Source organism: Polypterus senegalus, chromosome 6, assembly GCF_016835505.1.
Source record: "Polypterus senegalus isolate Bchr_013 chromosome 6, ASM1683550v1, whole genome shotgun sequence".
In the NCBI taxonomy this organism is placed as follows: Eukaryota; Metazoa; Chordata; class Cladistia; order Polypteriformes; family Polypteridae; genus Polypterus; species Polypterus senegalus.
The window spans coordinates 39859945-39886516 of record NC_053159.1 but is presented as its reverse complement, the minus strand read 5'-3'; the positions used below and the strand labels follow the sequence as shown (position 1 = coordinate 39886516).

The following is a 26572-nucleotide window of genomic DNA, read 5'->3' as shown; positions in this document are numbered from 1 at the left end:
CCACATTACTTCAAGGCTGCAGTCAGCCTGCAGTTACTTTCTTCCTGGCTCTGTTTTGGCAAACTGTACTGAACGTTTAAGCAGTGCATGGTAGATGTAGTCCTTGCTTTTATTAGCCAACTGTCACGAGTCCCAGAAAGACACGCAAGTGAAAATTGTTGTACAATGTAAGCATGACAATAGCTTGAACTTACTTACCTGATGTGAATTCCATCACAATTCACCATTTTTCTTAGCCAATCATTGCAGCTAGGTGGGCCTTGCTCCAAATTCAGAGTAGGGTTAACCATACTAGAGTTACCAAGAGCAAACCCAAACCCATTTTAAACATTGTGTAATGCCTCTCCCAACACATACTCTGTAGTCAGGATGGCAAGATAAAAGTATGAAACACCAGTGATGAAAAACTCAAAATGCATACTTATTTAGGACTGAAAAATAAAAGGGGTTATGTTTAAGGCTTAATATAGGCCACAATATTTTATTAATAGATGTCAGAAGAACCTAAAAAGTGGGGTTTGGGTGACAAAGCTGAGAGTTAGTTGAATTTCTATCACAGATTAAGATTTTGAACTCACTTCTGTAGACATCTTCCATTATAAGCAGCATTTCCTGAAAGGCTTATATATACAAAAGCATACAAAATTTGATACATCAAAAAATGCATCAAGAAAAAAGTGCACCCAGTGTTCAAGTACGAGTGTGGATTTCTGACAACTGCAGCCCTGCCCATGGTGGAAAACGTACACAAATTAAGATATCATCTTTTTGAGGCTCTGCGTGGATCTCTGCCATTACTGATAGTTACAGAAGGAGGTGAAGGTCCCAACCCACTGCCTACACCCCCAGCAGAGATATTGCTATTGGCCTGAATGCGACCATTGGTTCTTCCCAAAACCCCCTGGGCAGGTGCTGGGTTCTGGAGCTGGCTGTTGATGGGCACTGTGCTGTTTGTAGAATAGGAATGAGAAGCTCCATTTCCTGAGGAATAACACAGTAACAAACATTAGAAGACAAAGTAATTTACACAGTATAACTTTCACATTAGTCTTAAAATACATATTTAACGCAAAGCAAAGAACACAAGACAACATTCCATCTGCCTCTCCATTTAATAGTACAACACCGTATTCTACTCGGACACAAACACTTGACACAACAGTTCTTTCCAAGTTCAGAGTACTGCACTCTAAACTTAAGATACCAGGAAGCTTGCTTTAATGCCATATTGGAGAGCTGCATTTCCCCCATGAACATTCCCTTTGGGAAATTAAAGCAAAGTATAGTTAGAGCAATCTTTGTTATGTGAACTATTTGTAAAGAAATTGTGATGCAATATTTTATAGCCATCAATTTCATCTCAACTCCAACAGGTAGAATAGAGAGATGGCTACATAAAAGGGATAGCTAGATTAGAACAGCTCCATCTGTACAAAAATGTAATGGGGCTAGTGAGAAGAGGGAGGAAAACCAGACTAAAAGGCAGGTGGCCATTATACTAAAAAAGCTTTGCTGCCATCTACTGGGATTTACTGGAATTGAAAATTAAAAACCACAAGGATTCTGTGTCTGTTTCAGAGGCACTACTATAATGTCATTAAAGACAAAGGGCCAGTGACTCAAATAACTGAATTGGGTGTCCGATTCTGCATCCCAGCCACAAGCTTTGACAAGACACTTTAAAAATCCCCTAAACACAAACCAAACCACGATTACAATATGACAGACTTTCAGATGAAAATGAAAACTTGAGGACAAACTTCATCTTCATCAGCAGACTGTTATAATAAACATTTAAGCACCATATGTTTAACATTACTAAGCCAATTGCACTTAAAATGTTCTGGTTAGTCAAAAAATTGCACATCACTGAACTTTATCAGCAAATACTCTAAGAGGTCTAGTGGCCTATACATTATGAACATTGCATCTTCACTAAACTGGTTCATCACTCAGGTTTGCACGGTACAAGTTTTAAGACTTCTGAAAGTACAATACTGATGCATATAATACACTCAAAATATTCAATTAAAAACAGACATATTACAAACCAAAAGAAATAAGTTTCAGAACCAATTTCATACATCTTTTTCAGTCTTCAAATAGATTTTTCAATGTTAATCATCCTAATACTTTAGAGAGAGCCCTACCTTAGCTGAAAGAACTCTTCTACACCTCATATTATATTCCTGAGATTAGCAGTAATGTACGTTCAACTCCAAAGCCACCTCAATATGAGATGTATATGCAAGTAGTCAGAAAAAAAATTGGCTTAACAAGTGTGGCTACCATACACTTACCCTTGTGTATCCAAGCAAAATGTAAACATATTAAGAGTTGGATGCTGTCATCTTCCTTTCAGAATAAACACAGCCAAGTCAAATTATTTCATCTAATAAACTCAATCACTAACTCTTTCTGGGAATTATGACAGGTTGGCCATCTTATAAAAGCAACTTACCTGCTTGGACTGGAATACCTGAGCTCAAATGGTTTGTGGGAGAGTTGCTTCGCTGCTCACCTTTGGCCTTAAAACAACAAAAAAAAAAAAATTCAATGAATTGCTTGCTACGTTTCTTTTTTTATACATTTTACAAGGCAACTAACCATCATAAGCATGATATGGTAGCAATTTAATGAACTAAATAACTGCATATCTTAGAAATAATAACTAGCTTTAAATTAGCAAGGAAAAAAGAAAAAAGAAAAAAAAAAGTCACTGGGCCCCAACTGCCCATGAACAAATGCAGGATCATACATTACCAGAGAGAAATTTCAGAATACACCATTCTGATTTACCTGTTGATATCTGAAAAGGCAGTTTCAGAAGGCTTAAAATGCTAACTACTCCAGTATTACTGTACACAAAAATTTGGTTAACCATTGCACACAACAGAAAACACTGAAGTTGTATATACGCTAAACCAGACTCTTTAAAAATGGCTGGAGTATATTAGAGAGAAGTACTGCCAACCTCCACTAGATGTCAACAAAGACTTTATAAGGAAATAAAGCCTGCTTAGCTAGACATTTGAGGCTGTAAACCTAATGTCTGATTACAGTATTTTAATGAAGTCCACAATACCCTACTATTAATTATGAATGAACACTTAGCATGCAAAGCATAGCAATGTTGCCATCAGAGGTTAGCATTCTGAAACAAATGCTATGTTAAGTCTGGTTATGTAAAATAATGCATTGACATTTTACTCAAATTGCCAACTACACAGGAAGGGGCTGTGAAAGATGCTTTATTTTTAGCATGCAAATAAATGGGGAGTACCCGAGTAGACATTTTTAACCAGCAGTCAATAGATGTAACTAACACAACTGAACTGAATTATATGCAAAGTAAAATACATAAGAAATCTGTACTTTGTCTTCCATGGTGAGGTTATTTCCAAGCCCCGGACAAGAAACACTATACAAACCTCCTTAAATGTTACACTTTGTTTAAAATGACTGTCAACTCAAAAGAACAAATGTAGTATTAAAACACTGTGGTAAATTTTTCAAGCACACTTAACCCACTTCAGTGTACCTGTGTCACTACAGACTATTCAGAACCTGGACAGGGCACCAGTATCGCTGAACACATGTGCACATACAATTTGGAACTGTAAGCAAAAAGTAACCCAGCCCACCCATCATGCTGGTGTGGAGTAAAATCCACAAAGACAGGAAGAATATAGAAACGCCAGGTGAACAATGGTTGCAGGTGGAATTTAAACTCCTGCCCATACCAAAAAAAAAAAAAAAAAGCCTTCATTTTCAAGTAATAAAGATCATGAAGTAAAAAACAGGAACTAAGGGCTCATTAAACAAGACATCACAAACAAAAAAGTAGACTTTGCTGGCTAGATCATTTATGAACTAGTGTCCATTCAGTTAATGTAAACACTCTGCTCAAAAGTTATTTTGGAACTGAATTTGAGGGGGGTGGGGGGTTCACCAAGTATTTTGGTATACATTTTGAAAGGTCCAATTTCCTCTTAACTGCACTCACAAGATACTTGATCAGTTTCCACTATTCTTCTGATGTGGCCACAACTACAAGGGCCAAAAACCTCAAACCACAATGGCAATTTTCTGTTCAAAATTCCCTCAGTGTGGCACGGCTTGTAAAACTTGGGGTGTATTACTCTGTAGCTATGGCTGTTAGCTGATAAAAGAATTTAACACTAAATAAGTCTCATGGTAAATACACACATCGAGAAAAGTACCAACACAATCTTTAAAAATTTGTCTTAGAATAAAATCAGTGAAGTTTAGCACAGTGAGGCTATTTTAGCTAAACAAGGTCAAGGCCTTACAAAACAGGACCTACATAGAAAAGTATCATTTGACAATTTCCAATGCAGTTAAAATGATTTTTCTGACTTCCAGAGGCTGTAGTTGTGACTTTCTATAAACTAAAAACAAAGCTCTATTTTTATTACTACATCCAAAAAGAGTTGCATTCAAAACTGTGAAATTAAATGACACATTAATATACATACAAGAAAACTTACAGTGAAGAGCTAAGGCATAGGAGGCAAGCTAAATTCATAAACCTGTTAATACACATGTGTTAAGCAGCAAAAAAACACCCGGTTAAGTGAAGAGGGGGAACAGCAAGGAGGACGAGTCTTGTGACGGTACTTACATTTTTGCCTGGCTGAGGTGCTTGATTAAGGAGATCAGGATTAGGTTCACTAAAGTTGGGGACTTCAGAGTATACCATACAAAATCTGATCAATAAGGGAGGAGAAAAACAAAGCAAAAAACTTGAATACTTTATTTTTTACAAACCCCAACCCTGCCCTCCCCCTTCAATTTAAAATCATAATGTAATTAAGCTAGGATTAAAGACACTTCCAAATTTTTGGGAAATTTTGAATGACCAAGGCTTACAAAATGGATTAAAAAAAAAAAAAGAAAAAAAAGTTAAACCTGCATATTCAGTACTCAATGTTAAAACACTCCATCCCTCATCTACTCACTCCCCAATCTTCTGTAGGTCTCCACATCGTCCTGTGTACAATGTCAAGCAGCCCTTCCACATGGAAGCATAACTAAACACAAGAAAAGCATTTTCAGAACAAACAATGAGGCATAGAGGCAAAAGTAACTGAATAAATTTACATTAAATGAAAGAACTGTTTAATCAACATGAACTGAAATTCTGCAGTCAAAAAAAAAAAAAAAAACCTATTACAAACAGGATTTATTCTATACGAATTAGAATATAAACTTCACAATAACTTTTCTCATTACCTTGTTAAGACCATTATGGTAATTATTGTCAAACAGAAAAAATACTTGCAATATTTAAAGTTTACAAATTGTCACTTTTTTTCTCTTTCCAGTTACAAAAGGGTCTCCCCTCCCTTTTAATACAACACCAAAATAAAAGCTTTACAAGCAGTTTTGAAAAGAATGTATATTTTAATAACTTCACGGAGTTACACAGATCATAGTTTGAGGGAATTAATGCCTTATCCAGTAGCACTGTATACTATGCTGGAAGCAATCCTGGATGGTGTGCCAGTTCGCATCAGGGCACATTCTTGAACTCCTCTACACCAGGACAATTCTAAATTGTCAGTTAAACATGTAGAATTATGAGAGGGAGGGAACAATCTTGATTATTATGGAATCTGCACCAAGATAGGAATTATGTAAATATAAAATTTAAAAACTCACAATTTAAAAGCAGCAATTTGGTTAATTAAAACAGATTGGGTTGAATACAACACTCATCATGGAAGCATAATGAAAACTTGCTTCCAGATTACATTCAGATTGCAGGCAGAACAGTCAGAAACTGAGTACTGTATTCTAATCTGTGTTCCCTAGCATTATTTTTGATAACCACCGGCTCTAAATTGGCCCGGTTTATAAGTGTAGGCACATGCAAGAATGTGCCTATAATTAACTAGCACCCCCCACCCTGTACTCTCCGCTTCTGTGGCACCAGAAAAATATTGCAACAGTTTTATACTGGCAGGTTATGAGATGCACTGGTATTTACCCACTTTCAGGTCATTCTGATAAAGAGTTAGGAGGGTAGCAGGCCTCTCATGGCAGTTGTAGGCATAAATCTAGAACCAACCTTGGATGGCATATCAGTCTGTCAAAGGCAACTCACAGCCACCCAAAAGAGCGGTCAACACAATGTGCATGTTTTAGATGGGGAAGGACACTAAATTAAATACATAAATAAAAACACAATGCCACCACCAATGTGTTAAATTATACAAACATAACTTTAAAAAACACACAATTACCCGGATGATCATTATATCAACCTATTCAAAGACATTAAGGTCACTTTGTTCACATACCCTCTGCTGAGTCTAATGATATCTCCAGGCTGCATCAGGCTCCCTGGCTCATTCCAGACAGATATTGTGATGCTCCCAGTTTTATCAGCAACTTTACAGGATCTCACTTCATGCCCATCTTTTGTTTTAGTTACCCTGCCTGGTCAAGACAAAATGTGAGACAAAAAGGTATAAATAGTAAAACCCTACCAATCATAAACACACTGTGGATTTGTTCTGCATTTCAACTGGAAGCAAATCAGGTGGTTTTTAGCAACTTTACCCACATTTTTTTAACTCAAACCTCTGCCAGAGCACACAAGGTCAACTGATACAAGCTTGATTACTGTAACTTCATACATAAAATAGGTTAAACTTATATGGGTCACAAAATATATCAATTTCAAAAACTAAAAATTGTCCTTAACAAAGCAAAAGGAGGAATTAGGTAATTAAAAGAATGCCACTCTGCTAATGGTCATTTTCCGTGAAGATTGGGGAACTACCGCTTTAAAGGGCGGCCAACCAAAAGAAAAAATAATCCACGTGTTGTCACAAGAGTAACAATCTGTCCGTAACTTACCTATTTCCAGTACAATAAAGACGATATTTAAATTTTTCAGGCCTGGTTTTACATCTTTAATCAAAACTACAGTCTCGTTTTGAACTATCGACATTCTAGTAAATGTATTAACTAAATTGTTACGTTACGTGAGTGAAAATTAACTAAATAACGGAATTTGTTCCTGAAACTGAAATTTATTAAGACTATATACTAAAATATAACATGTAGTGAGGAAACTTTGCATCTGAAACTGTTTTTTTTTTTTTGTAAATCGTCTTCCTTAAACGGAAACAAAACAATGCTTTTTTCAAAGCATCTTCACTATCTTGTCACTTCCGCGTTTAATATACGTATTCAAACGAATAATAACAAAAACACTAAATTAAAAAATCGTAATATTTAAACCATTGACGCAGACGAATTATCACCAGCGCGAGGTCTTCACTGTAAAGACACCAGAAACGAATTAAACTACAACCGTGTCCCTTTAAATCGGGGAGAAAAACTCATTCCTTTACCATCCACCCATTTCTGAAATTATCGGCTACTTGGATTTCCGAAAAAAAGAAAAAATGTTAAAAAAATAATCTAACAGTATTCCAATTGATTACGAAAGGGAATAGTGATTTACAAGGCATTTCAATCGCCAAGTGTGGCTGGTAAATGCTTAAGTTTATCAGCTAAAGAATTTTAAGGATCCAAGCCCTTAAAGGTATTTTAGGCAAAATAAAGCATTAATGACGCTCGCTCGTTAATGTTCCTCTGCCATATATGTCAATATAATATAATTTGATGTACTTTATTATTTATACATATATACACAATAAACTAAATAAAATAAAAAATAAAAAAACTATCCGCACACGTGTCCCACTCAAACCGCCTATCTAGAGTGCTGCTTTCTCCCTGACAAAGCCCCAGAATGCGCAAGGCAGCGTTCCCACAGGCTTTATAAAGTCAGGCGGCACTGCGCCACGCCACGCCGCTCCCTGAAGGGGACAAGAGAATCTTCTTGCGACTAAATATATACAAATTAGAACGGATTTTAATTTTTTTATAAAACAGAAACAATTTTAATTTTAACTAAATAGGACGCATTTGAAGATAAATGCAAACAGTTGCGGTATAGACAATAAACAGCAACATTCTACTTCACTACCCCTCAACCTGCTATAATGGTATGCTCCTCCGAGTACTTCTTTCGTTTTTATGTAACAATGGCCTTCGCTTGAGCGCTGATTGGACAAGAAGTGATAAATCCGACCTCTAACCTTATCTTTTTTTCATCATTATTTCACCAGTTCGTGTTTGAGGCACTGCGTGGCAGCTTGCAAAATAAGATGATAATGCGAGATGTATTTCCTCGTTTGTTATATGCCTGCATTTTCATAACTTACTAATCAGCTATTACATCATAGTCTTTATTGGTTATCTTACTGTTAACATTCCTTATGCCTTTTGTATCAAGATTATACCAGGACGGCTCGCAATATGGTTCTTACTTTCTTTTGTTTTTAACGCAGAGGCGGTTTGTCAGGAATCGACCATTTCCTCTTATAAATATGAACGTCCTTTTCTGCTTCCTGAATCCTGTAGGCCTCAGTTAATTCATGTTTGAAACACTCCTGCAAAAGCATTTTTTCTTACTTGCATTTTTAAATTAGTGCCTGTTTATTTTAACCTCTTAACTGGCAGTTGTATATAAATCTGACTTTGCTGGTTTTTCATCAATGTGTGGCTGTGTGTGTGTTTTTACTTATGTAGTCTTTTTGTAGTTTAAATCATGTTGTATTGTGTATCTGAATATATACATCACAAGCATATTGCTTAAAATCGTTTTGTTTTTGTAATGTAAAGGACTATATAATTGTGTACCCTTTAAAAGTTGTTTTGATTGATTAAGCTTTCATTTTGTGGGTAACAATACTATGCATCTGCTTTCTCGAAAATAGTAATGTCCACAACTTCTTTTAGAGGACTATTTTTCTCCACTACAAATTCAACACATTTTATTAAAAGGGCAACACAGCATTTAGAATTGCCCTTTCATAGCATTTGCATCTCCTACTTGATTCGGCCATTCCTTTTTGTGTGGGGTTTTAATGTTGTCTTTGTGTCCTTGTTTGGATAACTCCTTATGTCTGGTTTTTTCTCATTTTCCAAAACAAACCTGTTAGGTTACTTTTCTGGTGAATGTGTGCACTTTGACCAAATGGAGGCTTGACCTCAATGGTGCTTTATTGAATTTCCTTCAGGCTCCTCCTGTGCAGTCCAATATAATAGTTGTTGCTAAAAGTGGAGGCCTAAATTTATAGCACCAAAAAAATATGCTTTATAATTATAATGGAAACAAGTACCCCACATATTTTCTTTTTAGATGTGTGTTACTTTGCGTACAGGAGAATGATAGTGTATTAATTCTCCACTGAGTATCCATCCATTATCCAACCCACTATATCCTAACTATACAGGGTCACAGGGGGTCTGCTGGAGCCAATCCCAGCCAACACAGGGCGCAAGTCAGGAAACAAACCCCGGCCAGGGCGCCAGCCCACCGCAGCCACTGAGTATCTTCATATTTAATTTCTTTACAACACAGAGCCATAATACAAGTCTCAACACTAAAATTACATTTTACAGATCATACAGAAATTACTTATTCCACAAGTAATCACCATTTTTCTATGGTACAATCAGTTGTCATTAAAGGTTATACACCTAGGTAATCAGTAGGTCTCGTATAAGCTCATTTTAAATAAATCTTTCTCTGGAAAATACCACAGATGGTTGAACTCCTAAGTAAAACAACATGAAGACAAAAGAGTATTCAAGGGGAATGCTGCATGATGTTAGTGGAAATCATTATTAAGGAGAAGGGTATTTAAAAACACTACTGAAAAGTTTACAGAAAGCCAGCAGGCCAAGTAAAAGAAGATTTTATGACCTAATAAGATCATACCTGACTTTCTTTATTTCAGCATTGTATAAATGTGTAGAACTGGAGAGCATTGTAAGAAACTGATTTGAATCTTCTTGTGGTTCACTGGACGAAACTTTCTTTTGATTGCCAACCCCTGACTGATGGCTGATTTGTGAACATTTTTCTTTGCAACATGGAAATTTAGAAATGTGGACTGTTATGTCTTTTTAATTAAAATGGATATACTGGATTGCTGTCGAGCCCTTCTATACATGCTTCATCTGGAGAAATGATCTGATGTTGACACCCACCGGGCTTGCGACACTAAGGCGATCACACTTGTAATACGCACGGTTATAGGTATATGGCTAAATGTTGGAACCTCTGAATTCTGGTAATTATCTTCATGCGCATCTTATCTCCTACTTTTTTAAAGGATCAATCCTTCAGTGGAATCAGTCTTTGCTTCTAATGGATTTTTGATGCGTTGCTGTCGCCTTTCATTTGCGCCACCCCATCCCACCCATCTCACCTTCTCTGCTGTGTTGAGCTACTTGAATTTGCTCTGCTAGAGTTGGATAAGTATTGGAATTCTGTTGTGCAGAAATCACCCATGATAAACTCCTACATATTAAACAGTTTGTCCAGAGCAAATGGTCGGCCTGGAATGTCCTAAAAAACACTGGTATTGTGCAGTACCCAAAATATCACAAGTCAGGTGGTCACCACCACCACTGGGCTACAAATAGAAAGTTCACCAGCAGCAATTATTAAGGAATATGCTGTCCTACTCATGACTTCGGAAATAAGAGTACTAGTGTGCCAAATTTACAATATACTAAAATAAACTCTGGTTATGGATCTGTGTACAACTAGCCCTCATTAGCTATATTACATTGTTTAACACAAGATCGCTTAATGGCAAAACATTGGTGCAATCAGAATTCATTACAGTCTCTATCCTTGATATGCTATGCTTAACCAAAACTTGGCAAAAATGAAATGAACTTACATCTCTTACAGAGGCGACACCATCAGGATACGTTTACTTCACAGAGGTTTGCAGCTCAAGACAAGCTGCTGGGGTCACAGTAATTGTTAAATCTGAATTAAACTTCAAAAGAATCCCATTTGACAGTCCATTGTCTTTAGGTGTCTGGCTCTTAAATAAATTGTTGTTCTCTGTCATCCCCCAAAATACAATGGGTCTTTCTTATCTGATCTGGCTGAATTATTAACCCACTTAAGTTCCCTTTCCCAGATATAGGAGAAAGTAGGGTGAAATGACACCTTTTATTGGCTAACTAAATAGATTACAAATGCAAGCTTTCGAGGCAGCTAAGGCCCCCACCTTGCCTGATGAAGGGGCCTTAGCTTGCATTTGTAATCTAGACTTGATCTATACATTTGGCTTTTCTCTCAGCAACACTTATAGCAGTGATTTGGGCCTCTCTAACCATAAAGCAGTACTTTTCACTGACTTATTACCTCTCCCTCCTCTTACCTGTGAATGTCAAATTTCTTTCATAAACCTTAAACATATCTGTCCCTCTATCTTTGCTGGATCCATTTGTGATCCTTTTTTGTTTTCCCCTATTCCATCTGCACTAGATAGTGCTGTTGACTAATATAAATATGCCCTTTATTTAGCACTAGATAAAACAGAACCTTAAAAACAGGAGGTTTCCTTTAAATACTCAGCTTCATGGTACAACTCAGAATTACAGTGCATGAAAACAGCTGGACAACAGCTTGGAAGAATTTCACCTAAGACTGGGTTCACTGGCTTTCTCCGACTATCAAGGGCCTTACAGAGATGTACTAACTGCAGGCAATAACGTGCATTATGGTAGAATAATAGAAAGTGGCCATGATCATTCGAGGGTGTTTTGACAAAAACTTACTAAGATATTATTACAAATAAAGGGTTATTTGAACCTGACTGGTGTTGTTTTTTGGGAGAATATCTGTCTTCCAACTGGACAATGTACCTCATTTAATTAGCTTAAAAAACAATAAATATCAATGCTCTGGACTGGCCAGGTCAATGCATGGGCCTTATTTCAACTGAGAATATACCTCAGAACCTGAAAATTATTGTTCGCCGAGGGACTCAATCACTCTCAGAGGAAGTTCAAAAAATGGAATACAAAAAGTCTATGTTCTGTATATGCAAACTGAAACTGAAATATTTCTCAGTTTCTGCTGAATAATTACAAATACTTAATCAATCATTTTTTGAATGATATGTTGTATATAGAGAGAGGTTAAGGACATGAGTGCAGGTGTGTAATGGGTGACACCTCAGCACGACATTAGTTCAAATGGAATGGAACAGTGTGAGGTTTTTCACAGGGCCTGAAGTGCCAATCCTGCCAACAACCCCCAAAATATTCCCTTGCAAGTTGGAGGATCTGCTTGCAGGACGTGATGCAGGTTAACGTCATGTCCAGGACAGAGCAATTGCAGGTTAAGGGCCTTGCTCAAGGGCCCAACAGAGTGAAATCATTTCTGGGATTTACGGGATTCAAACCAACAACCTTCCCATTGATGCCTAGCCTCAGAGCCACCACTCTACCAATATCTGCATACAGACATGTAGAAATTTAACATAGATACTGTACAGACTTACTTTATTAAACAACATAAACTCCTACTAGATCACTTAGTTACAAGTATTACAAGAGTCACAAGTATAGTGTGGTCACTACCGCATGCAAACCCTTAAAACTTAATACTATGATTTATGCAACTTTAAATTAATCTTCCCTAAATTTGCAAGATGGACAGAAAATCTGATATAATTCAAAACCTAAATGTAATAATATATTAATAATATACAAAGTGATGGGAGGCAACCCTGGACTGATGTCCCAACCAGGATGGATGATGTTCCTGTTCCTACACAGGACTATAAAATGAGCAGGCCAGAGGAAACAGGTCTTCCAAGAGTGTATCTTCCCAGATACACTAGCAGCAGGGTTTCTGGGCATAGAGCATACTGAGAACTGCTGGGTGCCACCAGGGAGAGCTGCCGGGAAAGACTGTCCTTACTTTGGCAGGAACAAGAGGTGCTTAATTTGTGCAATGTTCTGGCACTGGAAGTACTCTCAGGTCTGACATAAACAGGGCTTCCTCATCTTACAAGGGGAGTCAGAGTCAGGATGAGGAACTGGAGGATATCACTTGCCTGGAAGGAGAGGAGGAAGGGAAAACAGACAGCAAGGAAGGTTACTTTGCTTTGACAAAAACCTAAAAGGTATTATTACAAATAAAGGGTTCTTTGAACCTAGTACTGGTGTTTGTGTATTTGTGTCAAAGCTTTGGGGTCCCAAGATGCCCATGAGTGCCAAAATATATATACAGTAAAACATAACTTTTTGGATTATGCAGTAAAAAATTCCTTGATTGTTATTAGTAAGCACCATTTTTACAGTTATACTGCATGGGTATCTGTGCCTGCTTCATTCATATGTCCTTTAGCATGGGAAAGGTGCTATATAAATAAAATGTACTGTATTATTATTGTTATTATTATATGTCTTTGACATTTAAAGATGATTTGTGATCATGTATGTAAGTAAGAAAAAGTGAAAAATATTTTTCTTGCTCATAGCCATTACTAAAACAGCTCATATTTAACCAAACATTACTAGTTCAGCATTTTTAATTTTAGAAATTGACAGTGTTAACTCCATGCAATACATTTTTCTAAAGTCTGAGATATACATTTTGTCAGTGTGTCTTTTCCTAGTTTAGTGTAACAAAGTAGCAGTACCACCTTGATTTTTCAATTTCCATGCCTGTATGAGTTATCCTACAGTTTCTTCAGTTTTCTTTCCTATCCCAAAGATTTAAGTGTTGGGATGGCAACTCCAAATTGGCCTTGTATGAATAGATGTGGTGATCCCAGTAATGGAATGCTGTCCTAATCAGAGTTTGCTCCTGCAACACAACAAGAACCAATTTTCTATTCCCCCGAAATAAATAAGTGATCTAGAATATAGATGAATGACAGAGGGTTTCCATAGCATTTTCAGATATGAATTTCAGAATTAGTAAATGACAGCAACTAATTTCTTCCACCAACAATAAACAGACACTGCCATTAGGCCTAGTGGCACGCATGTCCTGTACTGGAATGCAGTTTCATCCAAGTCTAAATCATGTCCCAGGCCAGTGTTATTGAGATAGGCTTCAACTCCCTGATATCACTTTGTTAGATAAATTGAATTTATAAAATACATAGAAAATATTCTTTACTTTATTATACTGTTCTATAACATGCTAAATAATAGACCTTTTATTAGTTTAAGTCACATAACTTAATGCAGAAAGACTGATCAACATTTTTTGTGGTGTATGTAATTTATGGCATCAGTCTTTATATATAATATTCTACCGTGGCTGTTCGTTTGTCTGTCCAGGATTTTAAATCACCTGTAGCTCGCAAACTATTTGAACTATTGACCTGAAATTTGGAACACATATACTACGTGACCTCTACTATCCACCTTTGGGGTGATGATTGACCCATCAAGGTTATTCCTCTTTTTATTTGTATTTTATTGTAGAATCAACTCTTGGCACCAGCCATGCAGTGCATGCATACGGGCACCGTTCTCATTCCCTACCACCTTTGCTGTCACATCCCCTACCTCTTCATATCTTACATCATTCTTGAGGCAGATTGAAGATTTAAGTGCCAGCTTAAGTGAAAAAATAAAGAAAATGTACTAAGTAATTGCAACACAGACACTGACTTAATCAGTTTTAATGCAAAATGATGCAGACGAAAGAAGAGAAGAAGCGGGCCGCTGAGGTGGAGAAATGAAGAGATGCTCAGGAAGTGGCAAGTGCATCAACCTCTGAGCAAACGAATGCTAAACGTACAGAGAATGAGTATGAAAACTATGAATGCTCAAATCCTGTGTATTCACTGCATGTTATCATGCAGTGCACCGTTACTGGTATCTAATAATTCAGGAGAACAAACAATCTCTGCCTAGTACTCTTAGCATTAATGGAAAACTTTGAATTTCTCAGCTCCCCAAATTTCTATAGGTATTCACAGCTTTAAAAATTAATTTGAATTAATTACAGTAAATTAAACTGGCACAATGTTATTACAAATGATCCTCATATAGTATAATAGATTTTTTTATAACTTAAGTACACCTACTTATTAGGAGGTTGGTCACTTATTTGAGTTTAAAATACAATACTGATGTTGGACCACAAACTCAACCAAGTAACTAAAGTGCTTCATGGAAATCCTGGCCCATATGCTCAAAGGTATTCTAAAATAGAAATAAGCTGATAATGGATCATACCATAACATTTACCACAGACATTCGATTGTATTGAGATGTGCAGAATGTGTTCCTGAATCCATTCCAAAACTTTCATAAGCTTGTGGTATGGTGCTGCAGTATATGTTGGTGAAAAGGCTAGCCTGTACTGGGATACTTGCTGCCTGAACCAATGCACCTGGGCAATGATGTGCAGATCATTGGTTCAGTTGCATTAGAGGACATAACATGGTATTGAAAACACATCCCACACCATTGCACTGCTACCACCAGCCTGCACTGTTTCAGAATTTCATGAACCTTGAACTGTGGTGAATCATAAGGAACTGGCAGTCATCCCACCAGTTAACACTGTTCTGTTCCTCTGGTGTCCGTGTTTCCTTTCCATTGCAACATAAATATTTTTGCTTATTGTTCAAAGAAGTGAAACTTAGTTGGAAATTAGCTGTCTCACATAATTCTTGATAAGGTAAAACTTTGCACTTTGCATTGTGATATGCTTCTTTACATACAGTATCAATACTACTGTAAAATCATCTTAGTTAACTTGCAAGTGGATGACACTGAAGTACAGTAGCTGCTCCCCTTTAGAGTGTCATTTGCACCTATGTCTGTATAGCATGTCAGTAATTGTAACTGTCTGGATAAAATTAAGGGATCAAACACCACAGAAAAGATGATTTCAAAAAAAATGGTAAAAGAAAATTTACCATTGAAAGTTTGGCAAAGAATATAGATTTTTAGATTTCTTCTAAATGTAAAAAGTATATCAGTGCATTTTTATGACTGTAAAATAATAGAAGTGAAAAAAAAAATCAACTAATTAAAAAATTTGCTCACTTAAAAGTAAAATTAACACACTGACCTGTAGCCACAGATGTGCTGCAGGATCACTGATTTACTCAATTGGCTGACATGTAAATTTTCCCAAGTGTAACAAGCAAATGTGAAGACTGCTTAAAATTATTTTTATAAATTTAATTGTTGAATTTAATTAACTAGTTTATACTGAAGAATGTACTTCCAACTGTCTTGACAGACCCAGCTTTAAGTCAAACACCCTAAATAATGAAATACTCTGTTCCAGTTTTTAACTTGCTGCATTTGCTGACATACTTAGTGCAGAACTCACTTTAAAATCTTCCCTTTAACTTTTACCTCAACAAACAGAATAGTAGTATAAACTATACGAATACAGGTTCTGTCTCCACTTCTGACACAATTTGTGGTTCTGAGCAAGTCGCATAACTTACCATTGTTAAAAAAAAAAAAAATAGGCAAACAGCTGCACCATATCCTGATATTTGAGTAGGTGGAAAGGTATCTTCCAAACAATACTAATCACTTATTATGTTGGGAATGGTTTAATACACCATTACCATGATGAAAATCTTTTGTTATACCCTATTCCGGTAATAACATTTACATGATTTTCATTTCAGCAAAAATTAAAAATTAGGCTAACAGAGGTTTTCTGTCTGCCCCCAGTATCCTTGCTACCTGAATGCCCAGTCCTTCCTTCAGGCAAGTGATCGCTCACCCTTAGCTATTTTTATAACAATCAATAGAAATGGGACTACAATAATTACTCTGTGTCAAACCAAGTACCAAATGGCAACATGAAAACAAATACATCACTACCTGAGAAATTTCTAATAGCTCTCATTACTTACTCTGTAGATTTTCCATGGAAGAAATGACCTTGATATAACAGATTTTAACTTTTTACTTTTTATTTTATCTTTCTCTCTTCTGTTGCCAGCTGGCTTCAAGCATGACGAGCATGTGACATATGTTGTAATGTGCAGGTTTCATGTTATAATTCTTCATTGTCACTAAAAGGTCTTTGGGTTGGCATAGAGGATAGTGCTGTTGCTTCGCTGATCTAGGGCTCAATTTCTGGCCAGGTCATTATCTGAATGAAGTTTGCACAGTACCCCTTTTGTCATGCGAGTCTTCTTTTTATGCTCTATGGTTTAATGTCTCATCTCAAAGACATCAATTTAGGTTGTCTGGCAACTCACATTTGTCCTCATATGTCTATGTGTTTGCAGTTGTGTATCCTGCAATGGACTGGCATAGTATCATAGTTTGGTCCTGCTTTATATAACCAGTGCTGCAATGGTATGTTCCAGAGTCCCATGAGCCAATGTTAGGTTAATTGTATTAGGAAAATGGATGATAATCTCTGCATACCTCTGTGTCTGACAATCTATATAGAGTCGAGCGAGGTAAACCTAATTTCTGCTTTTCCAGAAAGAGCCCCCAGCTCTTCCTCAGGGATTCCCATTCCCTGTTAATGTGAAGTAGTAATTCTTAATTCCCAGTAGGCAATACCCAAAGCAAATCCTCACTAGGATAAAAATAAAAAAACAACACTACTACTCACATGCATCTTTCAAACCAGACAAGATGAATTAGTTCTACCCTAAAATACTCCATAGTTACTGAGCTCTTCACCCTGTCACAGAGAACACTAGAAGTGTGACCTTGCCATAGTGCTGGGCTTTGTGTTCTCTTAAAGTATGTTGTAAAATGCCTTATGTTCCCAGTACTCTTATTATTGGCAAACCAATTTAAGGTGAATAGTCAGACAAAGAGCAACTCAAAGTTACCATAAATATTATAAAGAAAAAATGACCAAACAACATCACATGTTGTATACCACATTACCATAACAAACTGAACAAATAATAAAATTCAATATGGTTTCAAAACTAAAATAACTGAACTGTAAAATCAAGTACATTAATATACATAACCACTTTTCTTAATTTAAAAAGGATGTTTTTTCCCCCCCTAACAATTAGCATATCTAACTTTCAGCCAATCAACTGTTTTTTGAAAAGCAAATCGGACATTGCAGTTAATGCTTGTGTTTTACTACATAACGTGGATTAGTAATGCTGACAAAAATAATATCTTAAATGCTTTTTAATATTCTGTGTGAGGGAATGAGGTCACCCAGCTGCCACGCATACAGTGTGTCTACAAAGTTTTAGCAGCTGACAGGAACACTGCCCTATTCATCACAATGTCATCACATTGTTCCACAGACTTATTACATTAGCATGTAAAGTTTTCTATGCTCAAGCAAAACTGGCAAATCATTATGGATTCTTTCTTAAACAACACTAGCATTTTATATCCCATCGCTTTTAGTATGCAAAATGCATAACTCGTGAAGCTAAGAAAACATGCGTTTTAATAATGTATATATCCCTAATAAAATTAAATAATAACTTGCACAAACAATTCAAAAATACGTGTAGTACTATGAGGCAAGCTACAGAAAAGCTTAAAACTTTCTATACACAGAAAAACAATCCCTCATTATTTAAATATTTGTGCACCCTTGATCAGTCTTTCTGGGCTCTTCTGCTTATAGAGGCCAACAAAATGTATACCCTTGCCATTTTTATCAGGCTGCAATAAATCCCTTAAAAATATAAGTGGCAAAATTAAGTATTTTACGTGTTCACTAGCCCTTAGATCCGTTCGAAGAAATGAAATACATCTTAGCAGTAATATTTGGTCATTATTTAAATACGTGCGTGTTTGTTTTAAACGACCTCTGTAATCATTTCAACGATGCTAATTAATTTCTTATGGAAATCTAATTTCCAGTCACGTACAAATTACCGCATTCAGCGATAACAGGTTTCGAAATTTGAAATACTGTACTTTCGATTTCTATTCCTACGCGTGCGTAAAAGAAGCTGTTAAATGGAGGCGGAGCATTCGAAAGTTTCACGTGAGACGTAAGAGACCCCCGGTTTAGTTTTGATTGGTTCACGCTATGCTCACGAAGTTACCCGAGACCCTATAGGATGTCTAATTTCCACAGAAAACAAACTCGATGAGCCTACAGACGTGTGCTCGACGTGGAAGGTTGTTAAATCTGTATGGTCTGGACGTGATTAGTAATATTTCAGATATTTAATACTAAAAGTCCTGCTTAGAACACCAAAATCGCATGTGTTAATGTGAATAACTTTAAATCAGCCTTATCAACGCACTAACCTGCACTAAATGAAAAAAATGCAAGAAAAGCAAAATGAATGTCGTCCCAATCCTATTTCAGAGCCTATCGAATGGGTTATATGAGGGCATCGAGACCATCTTTTCGGTTTTAATTCAAGGCGAGTGGGGAGCACTTTCTGTATTTGGGCATGCAGACTATTTTGTGTCTGTCAATGTCTGTACTTTAACTAGCGATCACTGGGCCCCTGTGCGAAACTGCGCCATATGATAAGACGATAATGTAATGTAGACCTTAAGACTGGTTCAAACCCATGACTCTGTTATTTTTATTCTAGAATTACCACGCCCAGGGGTTGTAAATCCCAAGTTCGTCCAGAAGGGGCCGCTGTTTTGTTTGAAATCCAAGGCCCGCTTGACAAAGTACAGCCTTGATATCTCTCTAGGCTGCTGACACCTTCAGATGTTCGGTCCCAGAGCCGTTGTGGCTCTCTCCGCCGTTGCCTTCGTTAGAAATATGAATGCATCAGCCACTACTGCTGCTCCGGAAGTCCCCGGTTTGCTCAGACTGCACGCTGTCCGAGGCTGTGAGGTTCGTCGCTGCAACGAGATGCTGCTGCTCCGCCCCGGAGGAGACAGCCCGACCTCCGGTCGTCACGTCCTCTACTTCCCCGGCGATATACAGGTGAGTCGTGGCCGCGAGAGTGCATCAAGAGAAAACACAGCTCGTGTGAAGTAGTCACTTCCTTGTAAAATCATCTGACCCTCTGACAGCCTGTACGACTCAATTAAGTGGAACGCTGCGTGATTCAATTGGAAATACTGTATGTAGTTCGATCTGCTGTACAGGTGTTGCAGGCTGGTCCTCTGCACTTGACACTAGTTTTAGTTCATGGCATGGTTTTTATGTGGGAGGTTTTCATTGAGGCAACGAAAGCATTTGTGCTTTTCCTTGCTTTTTTAATCAGTAACAGTGGAGGCTCTCACGTTTGTTAACGCTGTTTCTTTACTGGAACTTTGCACCTTTCTTTATTTGTAAGCTTACTTCAGCTCTCATTTTATATAATTAGTAGTCCGTGTTGTATTGTATTTGTGTTTCTACTTTGTAAAATTCGATTTTGGAAACCTTGTGTATTGATTTAACATGCTTTTAGTATACCTGTCTCTTCCCGCTCATTTCCAGCAGAAGTTCTAAAATCAACAAAACGTAAGAATGAGTACAGCAGACAACGCATTCTAAACAGCATTGGGAATATTTGCTTGTCCACAATTGAATTTGAAAAGACACGTCAAACTTCATGAAGACGACTAAAAAGTAAAGTAGCATTTCAGGTGCAATGCCGAAGTCGCCTCGCTTCCCCCAAGCCAAATGTATTATTTTGCCTAGGTAAATATGTCGGTGACTTACATTTTGCGTGGTACTGAATTCAAAGTTAGAAAATATTATTCAACCGTAACTGCAACAGGTTTTTAGTATGTTGATATTAACCCTGCCGAAATAATGCCCTCTGCCCTCTACCCACCCCCTTAACTCCAGACTGTAAGGGCAGAATCATTTGAAATTTAATGTCGTATTTTGACCTGTAGATTATTTCCTAGAAATTTCATGAGGTCCTGGGGAGGGTGCCGGTGAATATGGCACAGCACCTCCCCTGTACATACCCAGTAGTAACTAAATTGTCCCTGGAAACTTGAACAGGAGTATATTTAACAAATATAAAAGATGCTGCATTATATATATATATATATATATATATATATATATATATATTTTTTTTTTTTTTACTGCAACACACTCTTATAATAAAATCAAACACACTGGTGTCCAGAACGGCTTAAAAGATAAATTTGGTATTTTTTATGTTGTAGTTATTCATAGTAATGGTATACAGTAGTTATTAGTTTATTTTATTATTAGTTATTGGCGATTAGTTAGGCACAAGACACTACATTCTAACATGAAGCATATTTTATACATTTTAAAGAATAACTAGCATGCTCTTGTATTTGATAATGAAACTAATGGATACTGGGGTCCAATTATCACATTATGTGCTTTAAAGTGTCTCAGGCACTGAATGTATTTAACACTTAAAGTGTCTTTTCTGCAGCTGGACTCTATTGCATGGACAGGGCACCAGTCCTTTATAGGGCAATTACACACACTCACGTATGCATGAGTCAGTTTAGCAATGCATATTCACCTAAGTTTAACCAGACCAAAGTTTAGTAATTTTAGTATAGTTAGGCATAGGCTGAATGGTAGTGCAAAGTTGTCTTTTCTGCCTCAGAGCATCAGGTCCTACATGGAGTTTGCATGTCCTCTCTGTACATTTACAGATTAATTGATATGAGTGTCAGTGAGCTTGCTTGCCCAAACGCATTTTCCTCAGTTATTTCATTAGCATATCCTCAACAAGACCCAATCGTCATGCATTAAAAAAGTTGAAAATTAGTTTGTGGTTTTCCCATCTGCCCTTATTGCACACTCCACCTTTTTCATTTTTGGAATATTTATTTTATTGTACATGCACACAACACACCATGGAAACCATGACATAGAGGTGACTTGGTTCTTTTAAAACTCTTTATGACTTTTATTAAAGATATGATACAATGTAATCAGTTCACTTCAGATTTATTTGTACAATGAAACTTTTATCTGCTATTTTCACTACACCTCCACTTGGTGTGAATCTCACTCTGTAGGCTATGTAAAATAACCCACAGAATGTAATAACTGAAAAATCTGCACTCTTAATAAAAATAACCATTTGATTTGAATGCACATATCTGTATTGTTACAAGACATGACAGAACATAACTGATGAAGAAAAAGAATTGCAGAAGCAACAGTATAAGCAGAATATAGCTTGTTGCTGGTGGATTGTTAGGTTGCCTTAACTCCAGCCATGAAGTTGTCTGTGAGCATACATGTGAAGAGAAAATCTATTCTTGCTGCAAGAAAAATAGTTTAAAGATAAAATAATTTTTACTAGTTTCCTTTCATTATTGTAAGAATGCCTCATAAATGTGAATGGCATGTTTTCTTATATCAAAACCCTTGCAGCTTTGAAGTGGACTTACTGTACTTGGTAAGTTTCAAGGCGATTTCAATCTATGAACCCTTCATCCTAACTGTAAACTGCAAAAACACAATAAGGTATTCTGTAACTGTGAGCTGATGAACATAATTGTTATATCACTTCTCCATATAGTCTCACTGCAGGTCGGTGGACTTCTTGTGTCATTCCAGTAACTTTTTCATCTCCTAGGATAAGAAGCTTTTCAGCTATTCCCAAGTATAGGTCAATCATTTCCTTAACTTCATTAATGAGGTGAAGCTATGACCATGTAGAGCTTCATTAAGTGGACCAAAAATGTCTCAATGTGCTAGATCAGGGCTGTAAGGGAGTCGTAGAAGACATTCAACCTGCAGCTATTGTATTGCTTCCACCATTGTGGCTGCTGCATGGGGACGTACGTTGTCATGATGCAGAAAGATTGTTTTTCTGTGAATCACAGGTCTCAGTTTCTCTACAAGCATAGAACAGTATGTTGTACTGATCACTGATTGTCCATGTCCCTGAACATGTGACAGAATAGGACTTTTTAAGTTCCCAAAGAAGGTCATCATGATTTTCTTGGTAGAGGGCTGCTCTTTGAATTTCTTCTTTACTGCTGCATGCTTTGTGTCTGGCTTTACACCCAACAGTGATGGACCCATGTCTCATTTCTGGTGACCATTCGCTCTAAAACACTCTGATCATCTTCATCATCATCATCCCTCCGTCCATCCATTTCCCAACCCGCTGAATCCAAACACAGGGTCACGGGGGTCTGCTGGAGCCAATCCCAGCCAACACAGGGCACAAGGCAGGAACCAATCCCAGGCAGGGTGCCAACCTACCACAGGACAAACACACCCACACACCAAGCACACACTAGGGCCAGTTTAGAATCGCCAATCCACCTAACCTGCATGTCTTTGGACCGTGGGAGGAAACTGGAGCGCTCGGAGGAAACCCACGCAGACACGGGGAGAACATGCAAACTCCACGCAGGGAGGACCCGTGATGTGATCCCGGGTCTCCTAACTGCGAGGCAGCAGCGCTACCACTGCCATCTTCATCATGTTTCAGGAATTGTTATCACAGTCTTCATGTGGTGTTGCTTATACAGATCAGCAAGTTGTATGGGTACCCATCTTGCGCAAAGTCTATGGGACCACAGTTCGTAATGCATTAGGGCATGTGCAGATTCATAGCAAATATCCAAATGTGCACCAACAGCAGACAACATTATCCGTCAGCCTTCTCTAATGAAGGCATTCGCCATGTCTGTGTGCGCATTGTTGATGGTCAACCAGATTGAGTTCTGACAGTTTACACTTGTTATTTAAACCTTTCTACCCATTCATTAACTCCATTGAATCATGCTGTTTTCACTTGCATACTAAACCAACATCCTTCAGTGAGTTTCGGCAGGTTTCATTCCCAATGTCCAAAGAAATCTCATTATTCAGCATTGCTCAACAGTTGTGCAGTCCCACTGTGGAGCATCTGTGTTTATTTGACGTTGGCTTCATCTGTGCATGTTCAAACTACTCATAAGCCATCACAAACGTGTTGTACTGCGTCTTCTATCTGTTGTAGTTATTGTGTGATTTTTTTCAAATTGCTTTTATTTTTTGATTTACCCTTAAACATACAAAAGTTGTTAAGTAACTTCATCTTGAAAAATACCAAACTTATTCTTTAATATTGCTTTCTGCCAGTTTTTTGAAAAGTAAACTATAGAATGCTTGAAGTAATGTGTGCTGAAGGATAAATGTAGAACTCACTATTTACAAAGTCATGCAGTATAATCAGTACATCCCTACCCATAATATCTGTTTTTGTCATTTTATCATTATGCAAATAAGTGACTTTTACACCATCAGAAATTCTAGCATTCTGGGGCGCACTACGCACCAGCCACTTTGCGTCTCTGCTGCTCGCATTGTGAAGAGGGGGGCTGAACACACGCTAAAGAGATGCGGTCGCTGCTCCGAAACCCCCTCTTAAACAGTGATGCAATATGAAACAAATACTTTTTTTACCTCCTCTTTGCTTGATCAGCTTCTGGCCTGCTTCTGCTGCCGCCACCGTGCTGTGTGATCTGCATGTTGCACAGCGCTTCGAACATTCAAAATCCTGTACAACATCTGTCCTTTTGTCTCACTGCTTTGTCTCACAGGACGTTAAGTTGTCTCTAAGAAAATCATGTCTTGTCTCCTTCCAAGTCTTCCAAGATTTTTTTTTATAATAGAGATGGTCGTATTGTGTTGTGATGGCATATTTTGCATGTATTATGTATGAGTGATTTGTATGTATTTATGTATGATAGTACAGGGGGGATGGGCGGCACGGTGGCGCAGTGGTAGCGCTGCTGCCTCGCAGTTAGGAGACCCGGGTTCGCTTCCGGGTCCTCCCTGCGTGGAGTTTGCATGTTCTCCCGTGTCTGCGTGGGTTTCCTCCGGGCACTCCGGTTTCCTCCCACAATCCAAAGACATGCAGGTTAGGTGGATTGGCGATTCTAAATTGGCCCTAGTGTGTGCTTGGTGTGTGGGTGTGTTTGTGTGTGTCCTGCGGTGGGTTGGCACCCTGCCCAGGATTGGTTCCTGCCTTGTGCCCTGTGTTGGCTGGGATTGGCTCCAGCAGACCCCCGTGACCCTGTATTCGGATTCAGCGGGTTAGAAAATGGATGGATGGATGGAGTACAGGGGGGCGCAGGGAAACAGGAAATTTTGGAACTGGGTATTGGGGACCCTGAGGCGTCGGCAGTTTGGTGCCAATGCGACCTCGTTTAGAACCCCTTGCCATTAGTTATAATGGAGCAGTAGAGTGGTGTGCAATGAGCATTCACTGTGAAAGCCTCTTGTAAGAATGGTGATAGTGTGACTGCTGCGCAATTTCAGTGTCATTACCAGTTAGGACGTCATGATTATGTCCCATCTGCTCATGTGATTACAAAATGGCTGCATGATTTCAAATAAATGGGTTCAGCCTTAAAAAAGAAGTCCCCATGCGGAGCCACTTCACATACTCCCCAACAATCAATGGCAGCTGTTCGACGATTGTTTGGAAGGTGCATCATTTCACACAACTGTGACATTCCATGTCCTCCAAGATCCCCAGATCTCACTGTCTATGATTTTTGTTTTTTTTTTCTCTGTGTGGACATCTTAAAAGCCAAGTGTACTGCGCACATCCTTCAACCATTGCCAAACTAAAACGGAGGACAGAAGAAGAAATTGCTGGCATTCCTGTTGACATGTTATGTCAAGCAATGCAGAATTTCCACAACAGGCTGTCAGAATGTGTATGAAGAAATGAACACCTTTCTTCAAAACATAAATTAATATTGATTAATATCATTAATTGCATATACTGTACCATACATTTCATCATTAAATGTATTTTGTAATGTGTTTATTTGTCCATTGAAATTCAATTGAAAATTTCCCGTTTTCCAGAGCCACCCTGTATGATTGGGAGGATGTTACAACATGATATTTGTTACAATATGTTATTGATTTTCAGTTTTGCATCTATATACTCTTTCCATTTTTTTGTTTTTAGTTATTTACTGGGTGTGTTGTTTGTTCTATATTAGTATAGGGCTGATGAGGCAGTAGTTGTTTATTTCACCTACCTTGTTTATTCATTTATAGCTCGCCATATTACCATTTTATGACAGGTAATACATTTTAAAATATTTAAATGTTTCTTGTCTTATGCGTACCTTAAGCAACTTTCCTTGTTATCCTCATATGTCTGAACATCTCTTGCTTGGTGCTTCCTTACTCAAACTTGTTCCTATAAAGCCTGCTTCTCAGACTCTTGTCATTTTGAGGCATCTTGCTCGCCTGTCCACATTTATATTTCACATATTTGAAGATGACTCTCAGCATGCCTCCAGTGGCTCCTTGTGTGTCTTGCACATCCTCTTTCTATTGCATCACTAAAGCCAAACTAATCAGATTGCTCAAAAGGGTCAGACACACATATAAAGGGCTCTTAGCATTTTATTATATGATCGATTATTAGATAAATGGTCGCATTTGGTTGCTTAGTTGTCATGGTTCATCTAGGTGAAGTGTCCAGTACCATCCAGACATCTCTGCAGGTTCACCAGTTTCCAGAGAAATAGCATGCTGGTTTTAAGGTAGTAGTTAAAGTAACACCAGCAAGCACAGCCAGTTGTTTACTTTAGCTAGAGAAATGTACAGAAACATTTCTGTGTTTCAAGAGTGGCTGTAATTTATCTGATAAAATGTCTTTGCCAGATCAAGGGAATCACTCTGAGCAAATCTAATTTAATCTTATCAGATCTTTCAATTGATTACGGGCTACACGTCTTACAAATATGAAGAAACAAATGTCTTTAGTTATTTCCTGTCCCAAACTTCTGTCCAATAGAAGCCCATTAATTAGTGTTAAAGGCC

The 26572-nt window shown here is 37.7% G+C and overlaps 2 protein-coding genes across 3 annotated transcripts in view; one reads left to right on the top strand and one right to left on the bottom strand.

Annotated features, from left to right (window-relative positions):
* Positions 1-448: 448 nt before the first annotated feature.
* Positions 449-7715, bottom strand: nabp1a (nucleic acid binding protein 1a). Its single transcript, XM_039755897.1, has 6 exons — positions 6889-7715; positions 6327-6465; positions 4983-5054; positions 4646-4730; positions 2462-2528; positions 449-981 (listed from the first exon to the last, which is right to left on the bottom strand). The coding sequence occupies exons 1-6, from the start codon at positions 6980-6982 to the stop codon at positions 761-763; spliced, it is 678 nt and encodes a 225-aa protein (XP_039611831.1). The 5' UTR covers positions 6983-7715; the 3' UTR covers positions 449-760.
* An 11227-nt stretch (positions 7716-18942) lies between these two features.
* Positions 18943-26572, top strand: part of c6h2orf69 (chromosome 6 C2orf69 homolog) — an 11454-nt gene continuing 3824 nt past the window's right edge. The window contains exons 1-2 of one of the 2 annotated variants that reach the window (XM_039755895.1): positions 18954-18993; positions 19422-19768. In XM_039755895.1, coding sequence (XP_039611829.1) covers positions 19547-19768 — 222 coding nt within the window. In that variant the 5' untranslated portion in view covers positions 18954-18993; positions 19422-19546. Of the gene's footprint in view, positions 19769-26572 lie in introns of both variants that reach the window. The other variant, XM_039755894.1, reaches the window with a different exon arrangement.

What these genes read in the sequence shown, in the direction of transcription:
- nabp1a (XM_039755897.1), bottom strand. Translation starts at nt 6,982, where the DNA reads ATGTCGATAGTTCAAAACGAGACTGTAGTTTTGATTAAAGATGTAAAA. An exon ending in CTTTATTGTACTGGAAATAG is followed by an intron (nt 6,466 to 6,888) that starts GTAAGTTACGGA and finishes TGTCTTGACCAG; the next exon opens with GCAGGGTAACTAAAACAAAA. An exon ending in GACCTACAGAAGATTGGGGA is followed by an intron (nt 4,731 to 4,982) that starts GTGAGTAGATGA and finishes CTTATTGATCAG; the next exon opens with ATTTTGTATGGTATACTCTG.